Source organism: Nerophis lumbriciformis, linkage group LG18 (genome assembly GCF_033978685.3).
Source record: "Nerophis lumbriciformis linkage group LG18, RoL_Nlum_v2.1, whole genome shotgun sequence".
Classification (NCBI taxonomy): Eukaryota; Metazoa; Chordata; class Actinopteri; order Syngnathiformes; family Syngnathidae; genus Nerophis; species Nerophis lumbriciformis.
The window spans coordinates 27,666,635-27,694,288 of record NC_084565.2 but is presented as its reverse complement, the minus strand read 5'-3'; the positions used below and the strand labels follow the sequence as shown (position 1 = coordinate 27,694,288).

At 40.5% G+C, this 27,654-nt stretch overlaps 1 protein-coding gene across 2 annotated transcripts in view; it reads left to right on the top strand.

Annotated features, from left to right (window-relative positions):
- ssbp4 (single stranded DNA binding protein 4) overlaps window positions 1–27,654 on the top strand; it is a 272,956-nt gene that overhangs the window by 216,406 nt on the left and 28,896 nt on the right. For both annotated transcript variants that reach the window (XM_061977938.1, XM_061977939.1), the window contains exon 6: window positions 11,279–11,362. In XM_061977938.1, coding sequence (XP_061833922.1) covers window positions 11,279–11,362 — 84 coding nt within the window. The remainder of the gene's footprint in view (window positions 1–11,278; window positions 11,363–27,654) is intronic.

Below are 27,654 nucleotides of genomic sequence, written 5' to 3'. Positions count from 1 at the left end.
CAGATCATCTTCGAGCTGCTTTCTGACAGTCCCTTCACGATGCGCCGTTTTGTGAGTGGTCTTATTTACGTGGCTCACCTTCGGCAGCGTCTTCTCCCCGTCATCTTTGTTGTAGCGGTGTAGCGTGCAAGGACGGGAGTGTAAGAAGTGTCAAAATATGGAGCAAACTGCTATAATGACATTCAGACTTTACTTCAATCAATAACGGAGCAGCATCTCCTCATCCTGAAACAACAAGAAGGCCAGAAATGTGTCCCGTTAAAAACCGTCCGACCGGAACTCTCCAATAACTAAAGTTCCTTGGGTGAATAATGTAAACTCACTGCACCGGTATGTTTTAGTGCTTTCATGGCGAGTTTACTGACAGATATAAGTAAGAACTTTACACTACTTTATATTAGACATGGCAACAGCGGAGGATGAATGTCCCATAACAAGAAGATAGAGAAAAAGAAGCTTATCGACTACAAAGGCGGACGCAGGCAATTTTTCAGGATTTATGCAGATCCCAAATACAGATCAGCAGGTACTAAAAGGTAAGAAAAGTTGCTTTTGCATCATATTGCGTAACAAAACGCCAGATAATGTCTTACCTTATACACACACCATAATAATACTCGTATGTTGAAGCACATCAAGCGGTGCGGCATACACTTATCCTCTTATGTTTGACTGCCATCTACTGGTCACACTTACCTTTACACCATGTACCAAATAAAACTGCTTCGAGGTGGGTAAGCTCAACCAAACTTATTCCTTACAATAGGCGCACCGTGTTATAAGGCGCACTGTCGAGTTTTGAGGGGGGAAAAAATGATTTTAGGTGCGCCTTAAAGTCCGGAGGAAAAACGGTATTTTGTGAAAACACAAGCGATCAGTGAGATTTGACTTTGTGGATGGTCTTTGTTTATTTCTATTATACAAAGTGCATTAATTATGTGACATGTAGCATGTGTCATGAGTGGTCAAGTGCACCTTGGGCTTTGATTTGTTGTGGAGTCTTTCTCTTTTGTTTCTGTTATGCAAGATAGTAGCAGGGGGGGAGCGATCGCACTAATTATATGACTCGTACTGTATGATTGGTGAGAATGTGGACGTGCGTGGCTTTGTTTTGGTGGATTATTTACATTCTTTCTCTTTATTTCTATTTCTCAAAATGGGCCTTATCATTAACAATACCCATTTTTTTTCCTACTACTTTCTCTTCTGTCATCACACGCGGCTTTCACCGAAACCGGAGAACCTTTACATGTTTCCCGGGGCGCGATCCGAGATTCAAAACCCAGAGGCGACGCACCCCTCGCCAACTTGCGCCGCCCAATTTTGCGTGGAAGGTTTTTTTCCGCTTTTTCCATAATGTTTAAATGCCTCTCTGTCAGCTGGAAAACAGCCCTGATAGCACGTTGTCATCTTGTCACCCCGCTATATATATTGGGACCTAGCTGGAGAGCTCTCTGGAATTTTAGCATGGAGTGACAACGTGCGTGTGTGAGCGTGTGTGTGTGCATGTGTGTGTGCGTGCGTGTGTGTGTGCTGTTCCTTTCCTCCTGGCTTTGTTTGTTGTGTTCAGTGATGCAGGCTGCTTTGTATTCTCACTGTGTGTGTGTTGGTGTGTGTGTGTGTGTTGGTGTGTGTGTGTGTGCCCCTATGTGTGCTAATAGCTTGACTGCAGCTGCACACTGCCCTCTAGTGACAACAGTTAAACATCTTTTGCGCCTTTAATAATGCAAGCGGTCCAAAATGAATGCTGTGAGTCTTCCTTAAGCTGAATCGAGGGGAGGGGAGGGAAGGTTAGGGGGGTTAGGGGGGCTTTGTGGTCCCGTGCCAAGCTGTTATCTCCTTAGCCGGGGCTAGAAAATGATTTTATTAGTTGCTTCATTTAACGCTCCTCATGTCCACACACACACACTCACACTCTTCCTACGCGAATACACAAACGCGCACACACACACAGTTGGCCCGCGTACACCTCTGTGACAGTTGAAGTGTTCTTTTTCGGCCCCCCCACCTCTCTGCAGGGACCTGTAGGGGGAACAGTGCGGCCATAAAAGCCGTATGCTGGCCCATTCACATGTAATGGCAGGAACTGGAGGCACTGTGCTCCATTATGGCACATTATGGGAAAGAGTGTGTGTGTTCAGGCTATTACTCATGCTGTAGGGCCATGAATCTGTTTGCACGGTCACATCCAGGGTCCCCCCCCCCCAAAGTTGAACCGAAAGGTACAGCGAAAGTTAGGGGACAATGAAAAGTGAGTAACAGTGTTGAGATGACATCACTTTTTTCCTTTTCTGAAAGAATTCTGTAAATGAAAGTGTTAATGTCAGCTTTTCTTCCTGTCACTCGCATACTGTACACCGGTGTTTTGCAACCTTTTTTGGAGCCAAGGCGCATTTTTTTCATTGAAAAAATCCAGCAGAAATCTTCCATCTTCCTCCGCTTATCCGAGGTCGGGTCGCGGGGGCAGCAGCCTAAGCAGGGAAGCCCAGACTTCCCTCTCCCCAACCACTTCGTCCAGCTCTTCCCGGGGGATCCCGAGGCGTTCCCAGGCCAGCCGGGAGACATAATCTTCCCATTGTGTTCTGGGTCTTCCCCGTGGCCTCCTTAGACTTAGACTTAAACAAACTTTAATGATCCACAAGGGAAATTGTTCAACACAGTAGCTCAGTTACAATGATGGAAAGGACATTCATTCATTCATTCATTCATTTTCTACTGCTTATTCCCTTCGGGGTCGCGGGGGGGGGCGCTGGAGCCTATCTCAAATACAATCGGGCGGAAGGCGGGGTACACCCTGGACAAGTCGCCACCTCATCACAGGGCATGGAAAGGACAATGCAGGTATAAATAGACTAATATAGCGATAAAAAATCTAACATATATACGAACATATGTACAGAATGATATATATGCAGATATATTATATTATGTCTATAACATATATACAATATATACCAATGACCATGTTCGTCCTACCGGTCGGCCGGGCCCTAAACACCTCCCTAGGGAGGCGTTCTGGTTGTATCCTGACCAGATGCCCGAACCACCTCATCTGGCTCCTCTCGATGTGGAGGAGTAGCGGCTTTACTTTGAGCTCCCCCCGGATGGTAGAGCTTCTCACCTCATCTCTAAGGGAGAGCCCCGCCGCTTGGCGGAGGAAACTCATTTTCGGCCGCAGAGATCATTAAAAAAATGAAACTCAGTTGACAGTAAAAAGTCGTTGGATATGACTTTAAACCATAACCCAGCATGCATCACTATAGCTCTTGTCTCAAAGTAGGTGTACTGTCACCACCTGTCACATCACGCCGTGACTTATTTGGAGTTTTTTGCCCTTTTCCCGTTCTTGTCTTGCGCTCCTATTTTGGTGGCTTTTCCTGTTTTGTTGGTATTTTCCTGTTGCAGTTTCATGTCTTCCTTTGAGCGCTATTCCCCGCACCTGCTTTGTTTTAGCAATCAAGAATATTTCAGTTGTTGCTATCTTTTTTTTGTGTGGACACTGTTGATTGTCATGTCACGTACGGATGTACTTTGTGGACGCCGTCTGCTGCTCCACACGCTGTAAGTCTTTGCTGTCGTCCAGCATTCTGTTTTTGTTTACTTTGCAGCCAGTTCAGCTTTAGTTTCGTTCTGCATAGCCTTCCCTAAGCTTAAATGCCTTTTCTTAGGGGCACTCACCTTTTGTTTATTTTTGGTTTAAGCATTAGATACCTTTTTACCTGCACGCTGCCTCCCGCTGTCGTCTGCATATTGTGATCACGACAAACCATCGTCGTCTCACACGACGTGTTCCCGACATCTACAAAGCAATTAGTTACCGGCTGCCACCTACTGATATGGAGGAGAATAACATGGTTACTCTGCCAAACACTCAACAACGGCACATTACTTGTGGAATATAATTACTGGTTTGCAAAAAATATTTTTTTGTGAGTGTGAATGTCTGTCTATCTGTGTTGGCCCTGCGATGAGCTGGCGACTTGTCCAGTGTGTACCCCGCCTTCCGCTTGATTGTAGCTGAGATAGGCTCCAGCGGCCCCGAAGGGAATATGCGGTAGAAAATGGATGGATGGATAGGTGAAACTACATAATCTCCCACGGCACACCAGACTGTATTCCACGGCACACTAGTATCAAAAAATGTTTGGTATTGGGACACCACCACAAAAAATACTACCGTATTTTCCGGACCATAGGGCACACCGGATTATAAGGCGCACTGCCGATGAATGGTCTATTTTCGATCTTTTTTCATATGTAAGGCGCACCGGATTATAGGGCGCATTAAAGGAGTCATATTCTTATTAATTTTTTCTAAATGTAAAATACTTCCTTGTGGTCTACATAACATGTAATGGTGGTTCTTTGGTCAAAATGTTGCATAGATTATGTTTTACAGATCATCTTCAAGCCGCTTTCTGACAGTTTTGTGGGCGGTCTTATTTACGTGGCTCACCTTTGGCAGGCGTCTTCTCCCCGTCATCTTTGTTGTAGCGGTGTAGCGTGCAAGGACGGGAGTGGAAGAAGTGTCAAAAGATGGCGCTAACTGTTTTAATGACATTCAGACTTTACTTCAATCAATAACGGAGCAGAATCTCCTCATCCGGAAACAACACAGGAAATGTGTCCCGTGAAAAAAACGTCCAACCGGAACTCTCTAATAACTAAAGTTCCTTGGGTGAATAATGTAAACTCACTACACCGGTATGTTTTAGCGCTTTCATGGCGAGTTTACTGACAGATATAAGTAAGAACTTTACACTACTTTATATTAGAAATGGCAACAGTGTAGGATGAATGTCACATAGCAAGAAGATAGAGTAAAAGAAGGAGCTTATCGACTACGGCGGATGCGCGCAATTTTTCCGGATTTATGCAGATCCCAAATACAGATCAGCAGGTATCAGAAAGCAAAAAAAGTTATGCGAAACACAACGCCAGATAATATGTCGTACCTTATACACACACCATAAAAATTCTCATATGTTTAATGCGCCGACAATCCATCAAGCTTTGCGGCTTCATAGCTTACCAAAGTCGTACTAAAACATTTCGATGGTTTTTTGAGCGCCGTGTGTAATGTTCTATATTTTTAATGGAACATTTAAAATGTTGGTGTTGTTTACTTGAGTCATATTGCCATCATATTGCAGTCCACACATATCTCTTATGTGTGACTGTCATCTACTGGTCACACTTATCATTCTACCATGTACCAAATAAAATTGCTTTGAGGTCGGTAAGCAGAACCAGAATTATTCCGTACATTAGGCGCACTGTCGAGTTTTGAGGGGGAAAAAAAGGAAAATACGGTAATAAGTTAGCCGTTACTATGTCAAAGTAATGTTTTTTAGTTTTGTTGATGAATGTTTATATCCTCACGCTTGTGCACGGGGTGGATGAAGCTTCTACTCGTTCGCCAGCGGCTGCTCAGTTTAAAACTATTTTTCAGTACACTCCTGTGCCTTAGTCCGCACAGGCTATGGGGAGAGGCACTTTTAAACCGAGTTGTAGTTAAATATTTGGTCACACGGAGCGAGCAGCAGAGAGGAGCTATCGTTAGCGTGTGTGCTAAATCACTAACAGAAGTGAACAACATAAACCGATGAGATTAGCGATAAAGTCGCTATACAACAGGGGTGTCAAACTCATTTTAGATGGGGGGGCCATATGGAGAAAAATGTACTCCCAAGTGGGAGTAAAATCACGGCACGATAACTTAAAAATAAAGACAACTTCAGATTGTTTTTTTTGTTTAAAAATAGAACAAGCACATTCTGAAATTGTACAAATCCTAATGTTGGGGGTTTCTTTACACTCACATGTTCCAGTTAATAGTATTCTATCTTTATGTCGTTATTTATACTTTCTGAATACATTATGTGGTAATGTTCATCAGTCAACTCATTGGTGTTCATTTTCAATCTATCAAGATAAAAAAAATTACAGGATGTTATTTATGTAGTTTGATAATTTTTCTCAACTTATGTACTAACATCATGTAGTTTATTTTGTACATATGTAGCATCATCTACAAAGATACCGTATTTTTCGGAATATAAGTCGCACCGGAGTATAAGTCGCACCTGCCGAAAATGCATAATAAAGAAGGAAAAAAACATATATCAGTCGCACTGGAGCCCGGCCAAACTATGAAAAAAAACGACTTATAGTCCGAAACATACGGTACAAAGAATTGCTATTGCGACATCCAGTGGACACATTTAGAACAGCAGTTTCTTTCATTCAAAAATTTCAGGTTATTTTTTTATACTTCGCAAACTCTTCCAGCGGGCCGGATAAAACCTGTTCGCAGGCCTGATCCGGCCCTCGGGCCGTACGTTTGACACCCCTGCTGTACAAAAAGAGAGGTTGTGAGTTCAAACCCCGGCCGAGTCATACCAAAGACTATAAAAATGGCACCCATTACCTCCCTGCTTGGCACTCAGCATCAAGGGTTGGAATTGGGGGTTAAATCACCAAAAATGATTTCTGGGCACGGCCACCGCTGCTGCTCACTGCTCCCCTCGCCTCCCACGGGGTGGAACAAGGGAATGGGTAATTTCACCACACAGTGGTACTTTAACTTTAACTTACCGTATTTTTTGGAGTATAAGTCGCACCTGCCGAAAATGCATAATAAAGAAGGAAAAAAACATATATAAATTGCACTGGAGCCCGGTCAAACTATGAAAAAAACTGCGACTTATAGTCCGAAAAATACGGTATATAGGGTCTCAAGAAAATTGGTGTATGTGTAAATAAAGCTGTAGTCACTCACCAAAAGGCAAATGCAGTCGCTGACCAACGCTTTATATCACACTCAGGGAGTCAAGAAGTCTGTACCGCGTGCCAAATGTTTTTAAAAATGTGATGCACAGCGCGTCATTGTGCATCAGAGAGGAGTCTTCACACACATGCGAGGCGCAGGGGGTGAGAGGATGCCCTGAGTTCCGCCTGTCAGGCGCAGGGAAGAGCAAACGGCCCAACAAAGGCCAGTCAAAAGATAGCGGTATGGCGTAAATCAGAGGTTAGTGTTAAAGTCAGGCGCTCAGCACTGGAAATGTCAACGGTAGTGTCCTCCCAAAGTGTGTGTGCGCGTGTGTGTGTGTAGCCGAGAAGTTGCATCTGGGTCAGTGCAGCCAGACCCTGCAGGGGTGTCTTGTTAGACACACACTGGCTGGCTTGGCAACCACAGTAACCTCTGAGGTCAGACTGAGCTGGTGCTGCATTAGCCCCAGCATGAACCTGCTGGGAGAGCGAGTGGGCCAGGACAGCAGGTGTTAACCAACCTAAACACACACACAGCAGCACGAGCATGTCACCACACTGCCAACACATCCTGCTACCCCGCATGTCCAACTAAACAAACGTTTTCATAACACAGGGGGGATAACTTTCAGTTGTTTGTCTGCCTAATAAGCGGCTTTGCCGGAGACAGCAGGTCTGCAAGGCTGAGAGGAAGCACCTGCGTTTGCCTGCAGATTCCTCGACTAGACTGCTGCTATTTATTTTTTTTTTTTCTTTGCGCGACATTGTTTTTCATCCTCGTGTGTGTGCTCATCGCTCCTGCCAAAAGCCTCCTTTTTTTACGCGGCGGCACTGGAACGTTTCCAGCTGTCACTCAGGCAGGTGGGCTTCCTGGCGGGAAAAGGAGGGGAACGTGACTGCATAAGCCAATTAGGGTCGATCCTTAAATTGCATTTTTGAGTACGAGCGCAGGGCATAATCGACTGAAAGCCCATATACAAAAAAATGCCTTATTAATTGAGCTATTTGTGTCATGATGTGGAGGTGACGAACCCCAAGATGCAGAGATGACAGGCGGCGGACAAGAAAACATGGTTTCAAATGGTCCTCAGTAGTCACGTACAAATTTGTGTGAATTATGCAAAATTATTTAAATTTGGTCCCCATGAACCATACTAACTGTTTTTCCCCAGGGTCCCCAGTAAGAATGATCAGCACATTACTTCATCAATCCAGAGATTTAAAGACGTGTATGAGCTACCTCCACAACCTGTAGAAAGGGTGGTCCCCGCAAGTGATGATCAAAAACTTGGTGCCCATTCCAAATGATAACATGTGTGTGTGTGTGTGTGTGTGTGTGTGTGTGTGTGTGTGTGTGTGTGTGTGTGTGTGTGTGTGTGTGTGTGTGTGTGTGTGTGTGTGTGTGTGTGTGTGTGTCTGAGGCAGTGGTTCTTAACCTTGTTGGAGGTGCCGAACCCCACCAGTTTCATATGAGCATTCACCGAACCCTTCTTTAGTGAAAAATGTTTTGTTTTTTTTCAAATTCAAGACAAAGTAATATATATATATCTACAAAGACATGCACCTGGGGATAGGTTGATTGGCAACACTAAATTGGCCCTAGTGTGTGAATGTGAGTGTGAATGTTGTCTGTCTATTTGTGTTGGCCCTGCGATGAGGTGGCGACTTGTCCAGGGTGTACCCCGCCTACCGCCCGAATGTAGCTGAGATAGGCTCTAGCGACCCCCCGCGACCCCAAAAAAGGGACAAGCGGTAGAAAATGGATGGATGGGTTATATGTTTTTGGTAACACTTTAGTATGGGGAACATATTCTAAGTAACAAAGACTTAATTGAGAGTTATTTGGTTATGGTTAGGGTTAGAGGGTTAGGGTCAGGGTTAGATGATTAGGGTTATAATAAGGCCATGCCGAATAAGGCATTAATACACTGCAAATAGTCAGTGTTCAAAAACAAGAAAAAAAAAAAAAAATGAGTGGTATTTTATATGAATTAAGCACAATTATCTGCCAATAGAAAATTTGGCTTGTCAAGACTTTCCAAAACAAGTAAAATTAGCTAACCTCAATGAACCCAAAAATACCTTAAAATGAGTATATTCTCACTAATAATAACAAGTGCACTTTTCTTGGTAGAAAAAAAAAGAGACCTTTTTGCTCAATATGTTGAAAAATATTCTTAAATTAAGTAAATGCTAGTGCCGTTATCTTGACATAATGATATGCATTACATCATGATTTTTTTTTTCATGCTTGAAATAAGAAATTATTACTTTGAAAAAGTAGTTTTATACTTGTGAGTGTTGATGACAGCTTTGCAACACTTGATATTCTAGTTTCAAGCATGTTTTACTCAATATAGGTCATCAAATCTCAGCAACAAGCTGTAATATCTTACTGATATCATTTAGGACCAAAACCCTTAAAACAAGTAAAATACTCGAACATAAAATCTGCTTAGTGAGAACAATTATCTTATCAGACAGAAAATAAGTAAATATCACCCTTATTTGAGATATTTAATCTTACTTAGGTTTCAGTTTTTGCAGTTTAAGTACTTAATAATGACTAATTAAGAGCCAATATGTTACTAATTTGCATGTTAATAAGCAACTAATTAATGGTGAATATGTTCCCCATACTAAAGTGTTACCATGTTTTTTTTACTGGTGCACAAAATGAACCGTGCATGAACATCACCTTGTTCAAACAACAAAACCAACACAGTGCATAAACTCACAACAAAGTATGTATCCGTAATACGCCGATAGGGAGAAGTTTTTATTTACACGATGTGTGTGGTGTGTCTTGACCTCCGCCGAACCCCTGAGCCCGACTCACCGAACCCCTAAGGTTCCATCGGACCCAGGTTAAAGGCCTACTGAAACCCACTACTACCGACCACGCAGTCTGATAGTTTATACATCAATGATGAAATTTTAACATTGCAACACATGCCAATACGGCCAGGTTAGCTTACTAAAGTGCAGTTTTAAATTTCATGCGACATATCCTGCTGAAAACGTCTCGGTATGATGACGTCAGCGCGTGACGTCACGGATTGTAGAGGACATTTTGGGACAGCATGGTGGCCAGCTATTAAGTCGTCTGTTTTCATCGCAAAATTCCACAGTATTCTGGACATCTGTGTTGGTGAATCTTTTGCAATTTGTTCAATGAACAATGGAGACAGCAAAGAAGAAAGCTGTAGGTGGGAAGCGGTTTATTGCGGCAGGTGTTGTGCATTCTACGCACCCCCGCCGTAGAATGCACCCCCTGACTGTTGTGCCGGATAACACAGCCGGTGTTTCATTGTTTATATTCCCGAAAGATGACAGTCAAGCTTTACCATTGGCTTGTGGAGAACTGGGACAACAGAGACTCTTACCAAGAGGACTTTGAGTTGGATACGCAGACGCGGTACCGTGAGTACGCATGCAGCTGCGGCTTCCAAACATTTAATCGCTTGCCCGTACGTGCGTGCCGCTATGTGCATGTCACGTACGTAACTTTGGGGAAATATATGTGCTGTATGAACTTTGGGGAGGTGAACGGTACTTTGGGCTGTGGGATTGAGTGTGTTGTGCAGGTGTTTGAGTTGTATTGGCGGGTTATATGGACGGGAGGGGGGAGGTGTTTGTTATGCGGGATTAATTTGTGGCATATTAAGTATAAGCCTGGTTGTGTTGTGGCTAATAGAGTATATATATGTCTTGTGTTTATTTACTGTTTTAGTCATTCCCAGCTGAATATCAGGTCCCACCCGCCTCTCACAGCATCTTCCCTATCTGAATCGCTCCCTCTGCCCTCTAGTCCTTCACTCTCACTTTCCTCATCCACAAATCTTTCATCCTCGCTCAAATTAATGGGGAAATCGTCGCTTTCTCGGTCCGAATCTCTCTTGCTGCTGGTGGCCATGATTGTAAACAATGTGCAGATGTGAGGAGCTCCACAACCTGTGACGTCACGCGAATATCGTCTGCTACTTCCGGTACAGGCAAGGCTTTTTTATCAGAGACCAAAAGTTGCGAACTTTATCGTTGATGTTCTCTACTAAATCCTTTCAGCAAAAATATGGCAATATCGCGAAATGATCAAGTATGACACATAGAATGGACCTGCTATCCCCGTTTAAATAAGAAAATCACATTTCAGTAGGCCTTTAAGAACCACTGGTCTGAGGTTATATTGCAAGTAATCCCATAATCCAGGTGGATTTTCACTGCCACGTTAGACACAACACCTGTTGAAGGAGCGCCAGCACCAAAATGTACACCTGGGACCGGAGTGTCTCGCTTTCACCTGCACACACCTGTAATGTCACCGGATCGCAGGGAGATAAGGTCGGTGGTCCCGGTCAGACTAGGACACGACTGCAAGAAGGTCCCCATCTAGCCCAATTTTAACACAATTCATCTGTTCCAGGGTCAAGCCTTGAGTCAAATAAGTTCTTATTGAAAACATTATAGTTTTCTGGACTGTAATTGACTGTCATGTCTTCTTCTCCAGGGTCCTCCAGGATCGCAGCCCTCCCCCCACACGCAGCCACCCCCACACAACCCCAGCAATCCCATGATGGGACCTCACGGACAGGTAAAGACCCTTTACGCACTGCCCTAGTCACACACTCATGCAACCGGATGAATAATTTAGCGGAGGCAGGCAGGCTGTGAGGGGCGAAGATGCTTTGTGGAGGGGGCTTCCTTCTCTTCTCTTCTCTTCTCTTCTCTTCTCTTCTCTTCTCTTGTCTGCTCTTCGCCGCACCACACCCCACCTTTCAGCCAGGCGCTCGCCGTCCCGTATAGTCCATCAATAGTGCATTAATATTGCAGCGAGGCCTGACAACGCCACGTCTCCGCCTGCATAAACTCACCGCCTCTTGGTCACGGAGGAGAGGAAGAAAGGAAGTTTAGAAGAAAAGAGCGGAGGGGATACAATCGTTTTAGGTGGCATTGAAGCCGCATAAGTTGCTTACATGTAAATGTATGTATTTAGATAGAATATGATACAATAAAATAAGCTTTTATTAGTCCCGCAATTTGGAAATGATCCATTTGGAACCAAAAAATATAAATTGATAAATTTTAAAAATAGCAAATAATACATTTTAAATAATTAAGTCGATAAAAAAAAAATTTTAATAAGGAAAAAATTTTTTGGTAAAAACATATACAAAAAATACATGAACATAGATATATTATAGAGATGTCTGATAATGGCTTTTTTGCCGATATTCCGATATTGTCCAATTCTTAATTACCAATTCCGATATCAACCGATACCGATATATACAGTTGTGGAATTCACACATTATTATGCCTAATTTTGTTGTGATGCCCCGCTGGATGCATTAAACAATGTAACAAGGTTTTCCAAAATAATTCAACTCAAGTTATGGAAAAAAAATGCCAACATAGCACTGCCATATTTATTTTTGAAGTCACAAAGTGCATAATTTTTTTTAACATGCCTCAAAACAGCAGCTTGGAATTTGGGACATGCTCTCCCTGAGAGAGCATGAGGAGGTTGAGGTGGGCGGGGTTGGGGGGGTGGGGTTGAAGTGGGGCAGGTGGGGGTAGCGGGGGGTGTATATTGTAGCGTCCCGGAAGAGTTAGTGCTGCAAGGGGTTCTGGGTATTTGTTCTGTTGTGTTTATGTTGTGTTACGGTGCGGATGTTCTCCCGAAATGTGTTTGTCATTCTTGTTTGGTGTGGGTTCACAGTGTGGCGCATATTTGTAACAGTGTTAAAGTTGTTTATACGGCCACCCTCAGTGTGACCTGTATGGCTGTTGACCAAGTATTCCTTGCATTCACTTGTGTGTGTGCGAAAAGTATTATGTGATTGGGCCGGCACGCAAAGGCAGTGCCTTTAAGGTTTATTTGGCGCTCTGTACTTCTCCCTACGTCCGTGTACCACTCCATACAGCGGCGTTTTAAAAAGTCATGAATTTTACTTTTTGAAACCGATACCGATATTTTCTGATATTACATTTTAAAGCATTTATCGGCCGTCCGATATTATCGGACATCTCTAGTAAATTATATAATTTATTATTATTATTATTTATTTATTTATTTATTTATTTTTTTATCTCCTTCATTGATGTGCATTTTTGATCAATAGACAATTAAACTTTAGCAACCAAACACATATTCACACACCTATGCTTAAGAAGGAACAGGATGAAGAACATCTTATTTTTCCTGCCCCCCTTCAACATAATAAGTAGTCTTCCTTAATGGATAGCCCAGATTCACAAGCATACAAACCAAACAAATACATCCAAATATAATGAAAACAAACAAAAAACACACAAAAAAATAAAAATAAAACAAGTGCAAGACTTCATGAAGTACAAACCGAACAAAAAAAGTAATATATACCTCACGGGATGATACGAAACAAATACAAAACCAGACAGAAAATAAGTAAAATAATAAATATAAAGCAAAATGTAGACACTTACGGCTGTCCATATGATCTAATAGTTCTGTCTTTATATATTTTTTTCAATTGGAATATATTTCTACAATCTTTTATCTTATTGTAAAGAGAATTCCATAGTTTAACCCCCACCACTGATATACACATTTGTTTTAAAGTTGTCCTTGAATACTGATGTTGGAAATGACCTTTTCTTCTATGCTCTTCATTCATATAATAAAGGTATATTATATGATAATATAATATATCAGTACCGTATTTTTCGGACTGTAAGTCGCAGTTTTTTTCATAGTTTGGCCGGGGGTGCGACTTATACTCAGGAGCGACTTATGTGTGAAATTATTAACACATTACCGTAAAATATCAAATAATATTATTTATTATAAGATTTCATGGGATTTAGCGATTCGGAGGGACAGATTGTTTGGTAATCGTTTAGCATGTTCTATATGTTATAGTTATTTGAATGACTCTTACCATAATATGTTACGTTAACATACCAGGCACGTTCTCTGTTGGTTATTTTTATGCCTCATATAACGTACACTTATTCAGCCTGTTGTTCACTATTCTTTATTTATTTGAAATTGCCTTTCAAATGTCTATTCTTGGTGTTGGGTTTTATCAAATAAATTTACCCAAAAAATGCGACTTATACTCCAGTGCGACTTATATATGTTTTTTTTCCTTCTTTATTATGCATTTTCGGCCGGTGCGACTTATACTCCGGAGCAACTTGTACTCCGAAAAATACGGTATACGTATATATTATGTACTGTATATATAATATGTAAATATTACATATATGTTTTATTTTATATTGCTAATATGGTACATTTTTATTGATTACAAATAGGAAGAGAAAAAATAAGCCACCGAAGTACATTGAATTTCTTTGCTAACTATAGCGCTAACACAATCCAGGGAAAAGACGAATTAAAGCTGCCGTCACTGCCCGGCGACTGTCGCTGCTAAGCTAACAAACACAGCTCAGTTAAAACGCTGCTCTGTCTGAGGTCACACGGCACTTGGCAAGAGACACCGCCTTTTAAAAACAAACACGCACACTCAGCTCTCATGAAACATCTTTTTTGCCACTGGAGTTAATAAAGTCACAGTCGGACATTAAACTTTTCTCCACAAAACTGAAAAAGTGGCTTAAGGAAATTCCGGAGTGTGAGCACTAGAACTGGGTATAGTATGGACAAATGGGGCCGATTATTTTTAATGTGTTTTTATTTTTGTACTCGTTTTACACTTTTCTCAACTTTCCTTTAAAAGCCTAACCACGGACAAGGCTTGCAAATTAGCCTGTGGCTAGAAATCTTATGTACTTTGACATCGGTTACCTGTGGGTAGCAATGTTTCATTGTACTGTCCCTGTCAAATAAATACATAAATACAAAATATTTCAAATGCATATGCCAGATGTTTTTTAAGTAATTACTTTCCCTAATAATTAATTACATTTTAAAGGGTAATTCTGTTAGTAATTCAGTTATTTTTTTGGGTAGCGTAACAACTTACTATAAATAGTTACTTTCTAAAAGTAATTTGCAGAACTCTGGTCAGAGGCGATACAGCAGCTCACCAGTTCGGTATGTCAATAGCTGCATGAGCCAGTTAGCGCTCTGTGATCACGGTGCCGCTAAAAGTAGTTCCTCAGCGTTAGCGCTTATGATACCAATATCGCTAATACTTGGTTAATATTCAGGTCAAGACATGTAAATGGATTATTTTAAGCAGTTTTTAGATTTTTTTTTGACGGCTTTATGGGCGCAATTGATGGCTCCCATTAGCTTTATTGTGAGCCACCTCGTACTTGCCGTGTATTACAAATTAGAATGCATCAAAAAAAAAAAAAAAAAAAAAAAAAAAGACATATGTGTTGTTGTCTTACATAGGGAGTGTGAATGATGGGCAAAATTGGGCAAATAAAAAGTGCAGTTCCCCTTTGACTTGTGACAGTCCTGCTATAAACGCAATTTATTTTGACTGAACATGCTCCTTTACTTGAACCGCGGATGGTTGCTTGAAAGGCTGAGGGTTGTTACACGCTCAGTGATCAGGTCAATGCACACGTCAGTGCAAAGATGAGTGAGGAGAGTCCGACTGCTGTGCTCGCTGGCAAATTTCACTTCAAAATAACCCCCGACGGTACTTTATATCAAACATTTGCCGACTTTTGCGCAAATAAATCATGTACATTTAAGTAAAACATTTTAAAAAAATGCCCCTGTATTACATTATGACAATAAAACTGCAAATATAAATTATTCTAAAGTCAGTTTTGAAATAAAGTAATTTTCTGTTACTATCAATCAATCAAGGCGGCGTTTGTGGGTGTTGTTGATAAATGGCTTTCGCTTTGCATAGTAGAGTTTCCACTTGCACTTACAGATGTAGCGACAGTGGTTTTCTGAAGATTTTCCGAGCCCATGTGGTGATATCCTTTACACACTGATGTCGGTTTTTGCTGCAGGGATTGAAGGTCACGGGCATTCAATGTTACGTGCGGTGATTTCTCCAGATTCTCTGAACCTTTTGATGATATTGAGGACCGTGGATGTTGAAATACCTAAATTCTTTGCAATAGCTGGTTGAGAAATGTTGTCCTTAAACAATTTGCTCATGCATTTGTTCACAAAGTGGTGACCCTCGCCCCATCCTTGTTTGGGAATGACTGAGCATTTCATGGAAGCTGCTTTTATACCCAATCATGGCACCCACCTGTTCCCAATTAGCCTGTTCACCTGTGGGATGTTCCAAATAAGTGTTTGATGAGCATTCCTCAACCTTCTCAGTCTTCTTTGCCACTTGTGCCATCTTTTTTGAAACATGTTGCAGGCATCAAATTCGAAATGAGCTAATATTTGAAAAAAATAACAAAGTTTACCAGTTTGAATGTTAAGTATCTTGTCTTCGCAGTCTATTCAATTGAATATAGGTTGAAAAGGATTTGCAAATCATTGTATTGTTTTTATTTACCATTTACACAACGTGCCAACTTCACTGGTTTTGGGTTTTGTAAATACTTGTAGCAATTGTTTGTTAAAAGCCAATTTAAACAAATATGTTTTGAGTTGAGATTTAAAAGCTTCTAGCGCTGTAATGGCTCACAACTCAGGTAAGAGGGAGTTCCATAACTTGGGTGCGGATGCGGAAAAAGAACGATCACCCCATGTTTTAAGTCTAGTCCTTGGTACTTCCAAAGATGTGTGTAAAAACGAGCGCGGATTCCTTGGTGGGTGGTGAACAGTTAAAATATCAGCCAAGTATGCTGGGGCCAGACCATTGATGACCTTAAAAACTAAAATATTTTTTTATGATTTTAAAATGCACCGTATTTTCCATACTATAAGGCGCACTTAAAATCATTTTTTTTCCTCAAAAATCAACAGTGCGCCTTATAACCCGGTGCGCCTAATGTACGGAATAATTCTGGTTTTGCTCACCGACCTCGAAGCAATTTTTTTTGGTACATGGTGTAATGATAAGTCAGTCAAACACAAGAGATACATGGTAAGAGGTATGCTGGCAATATGACTCAAGTAAACAACAGCAACATTTCAAATGTTCCATTGAAAATATAGAACATTACACACGGCGCTCAAAAATGTATCAAAATGTTTTAGCATGACTTTGGTAAGCTATGAAGCCGCACCACTTGAAAGATTGTCGGCGCATTAAACATACGAGTATTATTATGGTGTGTGTATAAGGTAAGACATATTATCTGCCGTTTTGTTTCGCAATATTATGCAAAAGCAACTTTTCTTTCCTTATGGTACCTGCTGATCTGTATTTGGGATCTGCATAAATCCTGAAAAATTGCGCGCGTCCGTCTTTGTAGTCGGTGCCGACAACATAGTCGATAGGCTTCTTCTTTTACTATATCTTCTTGTTATGGGATATTCATCCTCCGCTGTTGCCATTTCTAATATAAAGTAGTGTAAAGTTCTTACTTATATCTGTCAGTAAACTCGCCATGAAAGCACTAAAACATACCGGTGTAGTGAGTATACATTATTCACCCAAGGAGTTCCGGTCGCACGGTTTTTCATGGGACACATTTCCTGTGTTGTTGTTTCCGGATGAGGAGATGCTGCTCCGTTATTGATTTAAGTAAAGTGTGGTGAATTTCTGACCTTTTGTACCATATTTTGTGTCTGTCAAAGTACGGAAAGAGAGCGAGGTCGAAAAGCATTAAGGAGGACACGACAGTAGTGGAATGTCTGCTCGTTTGTCTTTTTTCTATTCTGTACCATTGGAAGAGCATATGTGGGTTAGAGTTGAACGTATGGTCGGCCTGACCATTGTACAAAATGTTTTGATTGTTTGTTATGGCTAAGGGATTCAAGGATGTTGCAGAACAAACAGGTCCAAAACAACTGGACCTTGACACACGAGGGAAACACATAAATAACCAAGTAGACCAAGTCTATGCATGATTCGGATGATTCTCGATTCTTCCAACGTCTCCGGAGACGTTGTCTGTTTACATGGCAATTCAATCCAACCTTGTACCATTTGATTATGGGTAAATAAAACTTTTGTACTAAATTCACTTTTGTTGCTGTTTAAGATTCGGACATTCCACCACAAAAGTCTGAATGTCATTAAAACAGTTAGCTCCATCTTTTGACACTTCTTCCGTCCTTGCACGCTACACCGCTACAACAAAGATGACGGGGAGAAGACGCTGTCGAAGGTGAGCCACGTAAATAAGACCGCCCACAAAACGGCGCATCCGGAAGCGACTGTCAGAAAGCGGCTTGAAGATGATCTGTAAAACATCATCTATGCAACATTTTGACCAAAGAACTACCATTACAAGTTATGTAGACCACAAGGAAGTGTTGTCAATTTAGAAAAAATAATTAAATAATATGACTCCTTTAATGCGCCCTATAATCCGGTGCGCTTTATGTATGAAAAACAATCTAAAATAGACCATTCATCGGCAATGCGCCTTATAATCCAGTGCGCCCTACGGTCCGGAAAATGCGGTATTCTAAAACATACTGAGAGCCAATGGAGAGCAAGGAGAACTGGGGTAATATGGGTATGTTTTGGAGTATGAGTGAGGAGGCGAGCAGCTGCATTTTGTAATAACTGGAGCTCGTGGAGGAGTGACTGATTTCGTCCATAATTGAGGGCATTACACTAGTCCAGACTGATGCCTACTGGATTAATAATAATTATTCATCCAAATTCAAAAGTGTTTAGTTTAGTTTAGTTTATTAAGGATCCCCTATAGTCTACACCGCAGTGGAGACTATTCTTCCTGGGGTCCAGGCAAAAAACATCACACAATCACAAAACAAAAGATTACAATGCAGTACAATATGATCAATAATAAACTTTTGAAATACAAAAATAGCAACAACAAAAACAATAACTTGGGGTTTACATAATAATGTTCATACCAAGGATAAAAAAGAGCAATATAAAAATAGATATATATTTTTTGCAAAAATAAAACAAAGAACCAATGGCCTACAATATACACATTATTATACCAAAGACGAAAAGTGACGAAAAAGTACCAAAATGAACAAAATATGACAAAGTACATACAAAATCAAGATAATATCAATATAAAAACGATAACCAGAAACAAGAATGGATTTAAGCAAAAAATAAGTAAAAAGAAGACAAATGAACCAGTCATGACATTGGGTACAATCTAGAATAATCTCTTTTCACAATACTTCTCCTCTCCGTCTAGTTTTAAAACCCACTGCGATTAATTTTACTAAAAAAAATAATCGTTTGACAGCAGAAATATTACGGAGCCCCTAAGATGACCTAGAGGGAAAAAAATGTTTTGCGAGATCCAGCAATACTTTTGCGAGATCTCGCAATAAAAGTCAATAAACTTCTCCCACGGATGATGGGAGATCTCGCAAGAAGTATTGCAAGATTTCGCAATACTTCTTGCGAGATACTTTTTGGGAGATCTCGCAATACTTTTTGCGAGATCTCGCTATACTTTTTGCGAGATCTTGCAATACTTCTTGCGAGATATCGCAATACTTCTTGCGAGATCTCGCAATAAAAGTCAATAAACTTCTCCCACGGATGATGGGTAGGCTCCTCCTTCGCGTTGTCTGTTTTACTTCCGGTTCACTGACATAGGAAAAAAAACTTTTGCGAGATCTCGCAAGAAGTATTGCAAGATCTCGCAAGAACTATTGCGAGATACTTTTTGGGAGATCCCGCAATACTTCTCGCGAGATCTCTCAATACTTCTTAAGAGATCTCGCAATACTTCTTGCGAGATCTTGCAATTCTTCTTGCGAGATCTCACAAGAAGTATTGCGAGGTCTCGCAAGAACTATTGCGAGATACTTTTTGGGAGATCTCGCAATACTTTTTGGGAGATCTCGCAATACTTTTTGCGAGATCTAGCAATACTTCTTAAGAGACCTCTCAATACTTCTTAAGAGATATCGCAATACTTCTTGCGAGATCTCGCAATACTTCTTGCGAGATCTCGCAATACTTCTTGCGAGATCTCGCAATACTTCTTGCGAGATCTCGCAATACTTTTGCGAGATCTCGCAATAAAAGTCAATAAACTTCTCCCACGGATGATGAGTAGGCTCCTCCATCGCTTTGTCTGTTTTACTTCCGGTTCACTGACATAGGAAAAAAAACTTTTTCGAGATTTTGCAAGAAGTATTGCAAGAACTATTGCGAAGATACTTTTTGGGCGATCCCGCAATACTTTTTGCGAGATTTCGCAATACTTCTTGCGAGATCTCACAATACTTCTTGCGAGATCTCACAAGAAGTATTGTGAGGTCTCGCAAGAACTATTGCGAGATACTTTTTGGTAGATCTCGCAATAGTTTTTGCGAAATCTCTCAAAACGTCTTGCGAGATCTCGCAAAAAGTATTGCGAGATCTCGCAAGACGTTTTGAGAGATTTCGCAATACTTCTTGCGAGATCTCGCAATACTTCTTGCGAGATCTCGCAATACTTCTTGCGAGATCTCGCAATACTTCTTGCGAGATCTCGCAATACTTTTTGCGAGATCTCGCAATAAAAGTCAATAAACTTCTCCCACGGATGATAGGTAGGCTCCTCCATCGCTTTGTCTGTTTTACTTCCGGTTCACTGACATAGGAAAAAAACCTTTTGCGAGATCTCGCAAGAAGTATTGCAAGATCTCGCAAGAACTATTGCGAGATACTTTGTGGGAGATCTCGCAATACTTTTTGTGAGATCTAGCAATACTTCTTGCGAGATCTCGCAATACTTTTGCGAGATCTCGCAATAAAAGTCAATAAACTTCTCCCACGGATGATGGGTAGGTTCCTCCTTCGCTTTGTCTGTTTTACTTCCGGTTCTCTGACATAGGAAAAAAAACTTTTGCAAGATCTCGCAAGAAGTATTGCAAGATCTCGCAAGAACTATTGCGAGATACTTTTTGGGAGATCCCGCAATACTTCTTGCGAGATCTCTCAATACTTTTTAAGAGATCTCTCAATACTTCTTGCGAAATCTTGCAATATTTCTTGCGAGATCTCACAAGAAGTATTGCGAGGTCTCGCAAGAACTATTGCGAGATACTTTTTGGGAGATCTCGCAATACTTTTTGGGAGATCTCGCAATACTTTTTGGGAGATCTCGCAATGCTTCTTGCGAGATCTCGCAATGCTTCTTGCGAGATCTCGCAATACTTCTTGCGAGATCTTGCAATATTTCTTGCGAGATCTCACAAGAAATATTGCGAGGTCTCGCAAGAACTATTGCGAGATACTTTTTGGGAGATCTCGCAATACTTTTTGGGAGATCTCGCAATACTTTTTGGGAGATCTCGCAATACTTTTTGCGAGATCTCGCAATACTTCTTGCGAGATCTCACAATACTTCTTGCGAGATCTCGCAATACTCTTTGTGAGATCTCGCAATAAAAGTCAATAAACTTCTCCCACGGATGATAGGTAGGCTCCTCCATCGCTTTGTCTCTTTTACTTCCGGTTCTCTGACATAGGAAAAAAAACTTTTGCAAGATCTCGCAAGAAGTATTGCAAGATCTCGCAAGAACTATTGCGAGATACTTTGTGGGAGATCTCGCAATACTTCTTGCGAGATCTCGCAATACTTTTGCGAGATCTCGCAATAAAAGTCAATAAACTTCTCCCACGGATGATGGGTAGGTTCCTCCTTCGCTTTGTCTGTTTTACTTCCGGTTCACTGACATAGGAAAAAAAACTTTTGCAAGATCTCGCAAGAAGTATTGAAAGATCTCGCAAGAACTATTGCGAGATACTTTTTGGGAGATCCCGCAATACTTCTTGCGAGATCTCTCAATACTTTTTAAGAGATCTCTCAATACTTCTTGCGAAATCTTGCAATATTTCTTGCGAGATCTCACAAGAAGTATTGCGAGGTCTCGCAAGAACTATTGCGAGATACTTTTTGGGAGATCTCGCAATACTTTTTGGGAGATCTCGCAATACTTTTTGGGAGATCTCGCAATGCTTCTTGCGAGATCTCGCAATACTTCTTGCGAGATCTTGCAATATTTCTTGCGAGATCTCACAAGAAATATTGCGAGGTCTCGCAAGAACTATTGCGAGATACTTTTTGGGAGATCTCGCAATACTTTTTGGGAGATCTCGCAATACTTTTTGGGAGATCTCGCAATACTTTTTGGGAGATCTCGCAATACTTCTTGCGAGATCTCACAATACTTCTTGCGAGATCTCGCAATACTCTTTGCGAGATCTCGCAATAAAAGTCAATAAACTTCTCCCATGGATGATAGGTAGGCTCCTCCATCGCTTTGTCTGTTTTACTTCCGGTTCTCTGACATAGGAAAAAAAACTTTTGCGAGATCTCGCAAGAAGTATTGCAAGATCTCGCAAGAACTATTGCGAGATACTTTGTGGGAGATCTCGCAATACTTTTTGTGAGATCTAGCAATACTTCTTGCGAGATCTCGCAATACTTTTGCGAGATCTCGCAATAAAAGTCAATAAACTTCTCCCACGGATGATGGGTAGGTTCCTCCTTCGCTTTGTCTGTTTTACTTCCGGTTCACTGACATAGGAAAAAAAACTTTTGCAAGATCTCGCAAGAAGTATTGCAAGATCTCGCAAGAACTATTGCGAGATACTTTTTGGGAGATCCCGCAATACTTCTTGCGAGGTCTCTCAATACTTCTTGCGAGATCTCGCAATACTTCTTGCGAGATCTTGCAATATTTCTTGCGAGATCTCACAAGAAGTATTGCGAGGTCTCGCAAGAACTATTGCGAGATACTTTTTGGGAGATCTCGCAATACTTTTGGGGAGATCTCGCAATACTTTTTGGGAGATCTCGCAATGCTTCTTGCGAGATCTCGCAATACTTCTTGCGAGATCTTGCAATATTTCTTGCGAGATCTCACAAGAAGTATTGCGAGGTCTCGCAAGAACTATTGCGAGATACTTTTTGGGAGATCTCGCAATACTTTTTGGGAGATCTCGCAATACTTTTTGGGAGATCTCGCAATACTTCTTGCGAGATCTCGCAAAACATTTTTTTCCCTCCATGTCCCTTGAGGGGCTCCATAAAAATATAATCATACATGATCTTTAAAAAAAAACCTACAACATTAAAAACCAAAATTAAAGCAGTTGGAAAAAAAATTCTGACTGAAAAATGAATGAAAAAATACACATGTATTTTGCAGTGGTACATCCATCCATCCATTTTCTACCGCTTGTCCCTTTTGGGGTTGCGGGGTACATTAAAAAAGTTAAAAAAATAAAATAAAAAAAAGTACCAATGATTGTCACACACACACTAGGCGTGGCGAAATTATTCTCTACATTTGACCCATCACCCTTGGTCATCCCCTGGGAGGTGAGGGGAGCAGTGAGCAGCAGCGGTGGCTGCGCCCAGGAATCATTTTTTGTGATGTAACCCCCAATTCCAACCCTTGATGCTGAGTGTCAAGATGGGGAGGTAATGAGTCCCATTTTTATAGTCTTTGGTATGACTCGGCCGGGGTTTGAACTCACAACCTACCGAACTTAAATGTTTATCTAAGGAAGTGCCCACTTACTGTATATATTTACATGAATCCACCTGGGGATAGGTTGATTGGCAACACTAAATTGGCCCTAGTGTGTGAATGTGAGTGTGAATGTTGTCTGTCTATCTGTGTTGGCCCTGCGATGAGATGGCGACTTGTCCAGGGTGTACCCCGCCTTCCGCCCGCGCGACCCCAAAAAAGGGACAAGCGGTAGAAAATGGATGGATGGGCATTAATACTGTGCTTCCTATTTAGGTACACTCACTTTGAATCCTCACCGTCATGGCTAAGAAGGCATTTGAATCAAATGTGTACCACTCTACTAACTGTATAACTCAATAACATAACATTATAATTTGTTTCTTTATTTTTTTTTACATGATTTTGCACATCTTTGTTGCCCTAGCCCAGGGGTCGGCAACCCGCGGCTCTAGAGCCGCATGCGGCTCTTTAGCGCCGCCCTAGTGGCTCCCTGTAGCTTTTCCAAAGATGTATAAAAAATGGAAAAAGATGAGGGGAAATAATTTATTTTTTGTTTTAATATGGTTTCTGTAGGAGGCCAAACATGACACAAACCTCCCTAATTGTTATAAATCACACTGTTTATATTAAACATGCTTCACTGATTCGAGTATTTGGCGAGCGCCGTTTTGTCCTACTAATTTTGGCGGTCCTTGAACTCACCGTAGTTTGTTTACATGTATATCTTTCTGCGACTTTCTAGGACGTGTTTTATGCCACTTCTTTTTCTGTCTCATTTTGTCCGCCAAACTTTTAACGTTGTGCATGAATGCACAAAGGTGAGTTTTGTTGATGTTATTGACTTGTGTGGAGTGCTAATCGGGCATATATGGTCACTGCATGACTGCAAGCTAATCGATGCTAACATGCTATTTAAAGTAAAGTAAAGTAAAGTTTTATTCTTCGGTCAATGGTCAACAAAATTAACAAACAGTTGTACATTCAGAGATTGAAAATGAAAATGTTGCAGACCGAAAGGGTTTAGGCTGAAGTTGAACACTTATAGCGCCTAACCCTATAAACAATGTCAAGTACAAGATGAACTTCCGAAAATTATGAAAGTCTTTTGTACAACATATGATAAATACACATTATACACAATATGAACACTGTTCAATTATATACACAGTAAAGGCATGTGAAATATCCTTATACGTGTGTTAAACCTTTGTACCAATTTATATACTATATACAAACAATTATACTTCCATTATTATTTATATCCCACATTTAGTATTTTAATTAACATTGATCATAGTATTAACTACTGTGTTGATTCAAGAGTGATATATTTTTCCAAGACATTGGTCTTAAAGTGTTTTTTAAATGTGTGAATGGACCTGGAACATTTTAAGGAATCATCCAAGCTGTTCCACAGTTGAACCCCCCTGACAGAAACACATCTACTTTTTAAGCTTGTTCTTATCTTAGCTTTCTGGAAGACAGCTGAACTTCTGAGGTCATAGGGATTATCTCTGGGTATGAACCTCTCCTGTAGACACCGAGGCAGCATGTGGTTATGAGCTTTGTACGTCACAATAGCAGTGTTGAGGTCAACAAGATCATGCAGTTTTAATGTTTTTAATTTAATAAACAGAGCATTGGTATGGTCATGATAATCTGCATAATTTACAATTCTAATCGCTTTCTTTTGAAGTAAGAATATAGAGTTGATGTTTGTTTTGTAATTGTTACCCCAGATTTCAACACAATAATTAAGATAAGGGAGTACGAAAGAATTATATAACATATTAAGAGCCTTTTGATTTACGGAGTTTTTGATTTTATGTAACATAGCAATATTTTTTGCCATCTTTGTCTTAAGTATATTTATGTACAGTTTCCAATTTAATTTATCATCTATATAGATTCCCAAAAATTTTGTTGAATACACCCTTTCTATCTCCATATCATCAATTCTTATATGACACTGTATGTTATTTTTCCTATTTCCAAAAATTATATATTTTGTTTTATTTAGGTTGATTGACAGTTTATTGGCATCAAACCATTGCTTTAGTATGTGGAGTTCGCTCTCTACAGTCTGTAAGAGTTGGCCAAGGTCTTGCCCAGAACAGTACAGACTTGTATCGTCAGCAAAGAGAATACAATTGAGTTTTTTTAAAGATTTTGCAGATATCATTAATATACAATAAAAACAATTTTGGTCCCAGTACAGAACCTTGGGGCACTCCATGTGTTATAATCTTTTTATCTGAATCTACATTGTTCATATGCACATACTGTTCTTTACCATTTAGGCTAGCTATATGTACATATTGCATCATAATGCCTCGTTTGTAGCTATATTTGAGCTCATTTAGTTTCCTTTAAGTCCTCTTAATTCAATTTATATCTCATGACACACTATCTGTATGTAATATGGCTTTTAATTTTTTTGCGGCTCCAGACAGATTTGTTTTTGTATTTTTGGTCCAATATGGCTCTTTCAACATTTTGGGTTGCCAACCCCTGCCCTAGCCTAATCTTTTAGTTTTTTTTGATAAAGGACATCATTTTTGGCAATTCATATGGACTATATCAGTGTTTTTCAACCACTGTGCCGCGGCGTGAGATACAGTCTGGTGTGCCGTAGGAGATGATCTAATTTCACCTATTTGGGTTAAAAATATTTTTTGCAAACCAGTAATTATAGTCTGCAAATGATGTGTTGTTGTTGCGTGTCAGTACTGTCTAGAGCTCGGCTGAGTAACCGTGTAATACTCTTCCATATCAGTAGGTGGCAGCTGGTAGCTAATTGCTTTGTAGATGTCGGAAACAGCGGGAGGCAGCGTGCAGGTAAAAAGGTGTCTAATGCTTAAACCAAAAGTAAACAAAAGGTGAGTGCCCCTAAGAAATGGCATTGAAGCTTAGGGAAGGCTATGCAGAACGAAACTAAAACTGAACTGGCTACAAAGGGGAAAAAAACAGAATGCTGGACGACAGCAAAGACTTACTGTGGAGCAAAGACGGCGTCCATACTGTACATCCGAACATGACATGACAATCAACAATGTCCTCACAAAGAAGGATAAAAACAACTGAAATATTCTTGATTGCTAAAACAAAGTAGATGCGGGAAATATCGCTCAAAGGAAGACATGAAACTGTTGTCGGAAAATACCAAAAAAAAAGAGAAAAAGCCACCAAAATAGGAGCGCGAGACAAAAACTAAAACACTACACACAGGAAAACAGCAAAAAACTCAAAATAAGTCAGGGTGTGATGTGACAGGTGGTGACAGTACACCTACTTTGAGAAAAGAGCTATAGTGATGCATGGTTGGTTATGATTTAAATTCATATCCAACATTTGCGACAATGACTTTTTACTGTTAACTGAGTTTTTTTTTTTTAATGTTTTCTGCTGGTGGTGTGCCTCCGCATTTTTTCAACGCAAAAAATGTGCCTCGGCACAAAAAAGGTTGAAAAACGCTGGACTATATAATATAAGAACTGATGTATTTGACATTGAAAATTGTGACTAATTATGGACACACCAATAATCAACCCACGCAATAGATAAGTGACTGTCATGTTGTCGTGTCGTGCAGCGTGTGTGTCTTCCACAAAGCTGCAGCAGCACGGTGACTAAACGACAAGTCTCGTTGACGGAGGCTGAAAATAGTGTCGCACAGCTGCTCAGGCGGCAATATGTGTTTGCACAGACGGCAAATTGTTCGAGTCCTTGCCCATTGGTTGGAAGCCAGGACTGGGAAGCAGTTTTTTTCCACAAATGATAATAGGCTCTTCACCAAACAATTTTAAAATATTCTTTATTTACATTACACATGTGTACAATACTACATATTAACTGTGCAGGACAACTTCCAGTTACTGTTCCATGGGTTTTTTTCTTATATTTGCCCTCCTTTACCTTCATCATAATGGATTTTGCCACCCCAGGTCCCAAAGCCAGATAAGTGCATCCTTTATGGGGGAATGTAAAAAATCAACAACTTCTGTGCATTGTTCTGCACTACAACAGCTCCCCCTGCTGACTCAGTGTCCTGTCCATCTACACCAGGGGTGTCCAACTCATTTCAGCTCACGGGGCTGCATGGAGGAAAATCTGTGCACTGTTAAAAATCATAGCATTAAAACTACAAAAATAAAGACAACTTCAGATTGTTTTCTTTGTCTTACTTTGGACAAAAATAGCACAAAAACACAGTCTGAAAATATTACAATAAAAAAAATGCATGAGGGAAAGAAGAAAGTGAATGAATGTTTATTAATTTATATTTTTATTAATTACTTTCCAAAAATAACACCAGCCAAAACATATAACAAGCGGAGAAAAAACAAAACAAAGCAAATAAAACCCATCCATCCATGCATTTTCTACCGCTTGTCCCCTTTGGGGTTGCGGGGGGTGCTGGA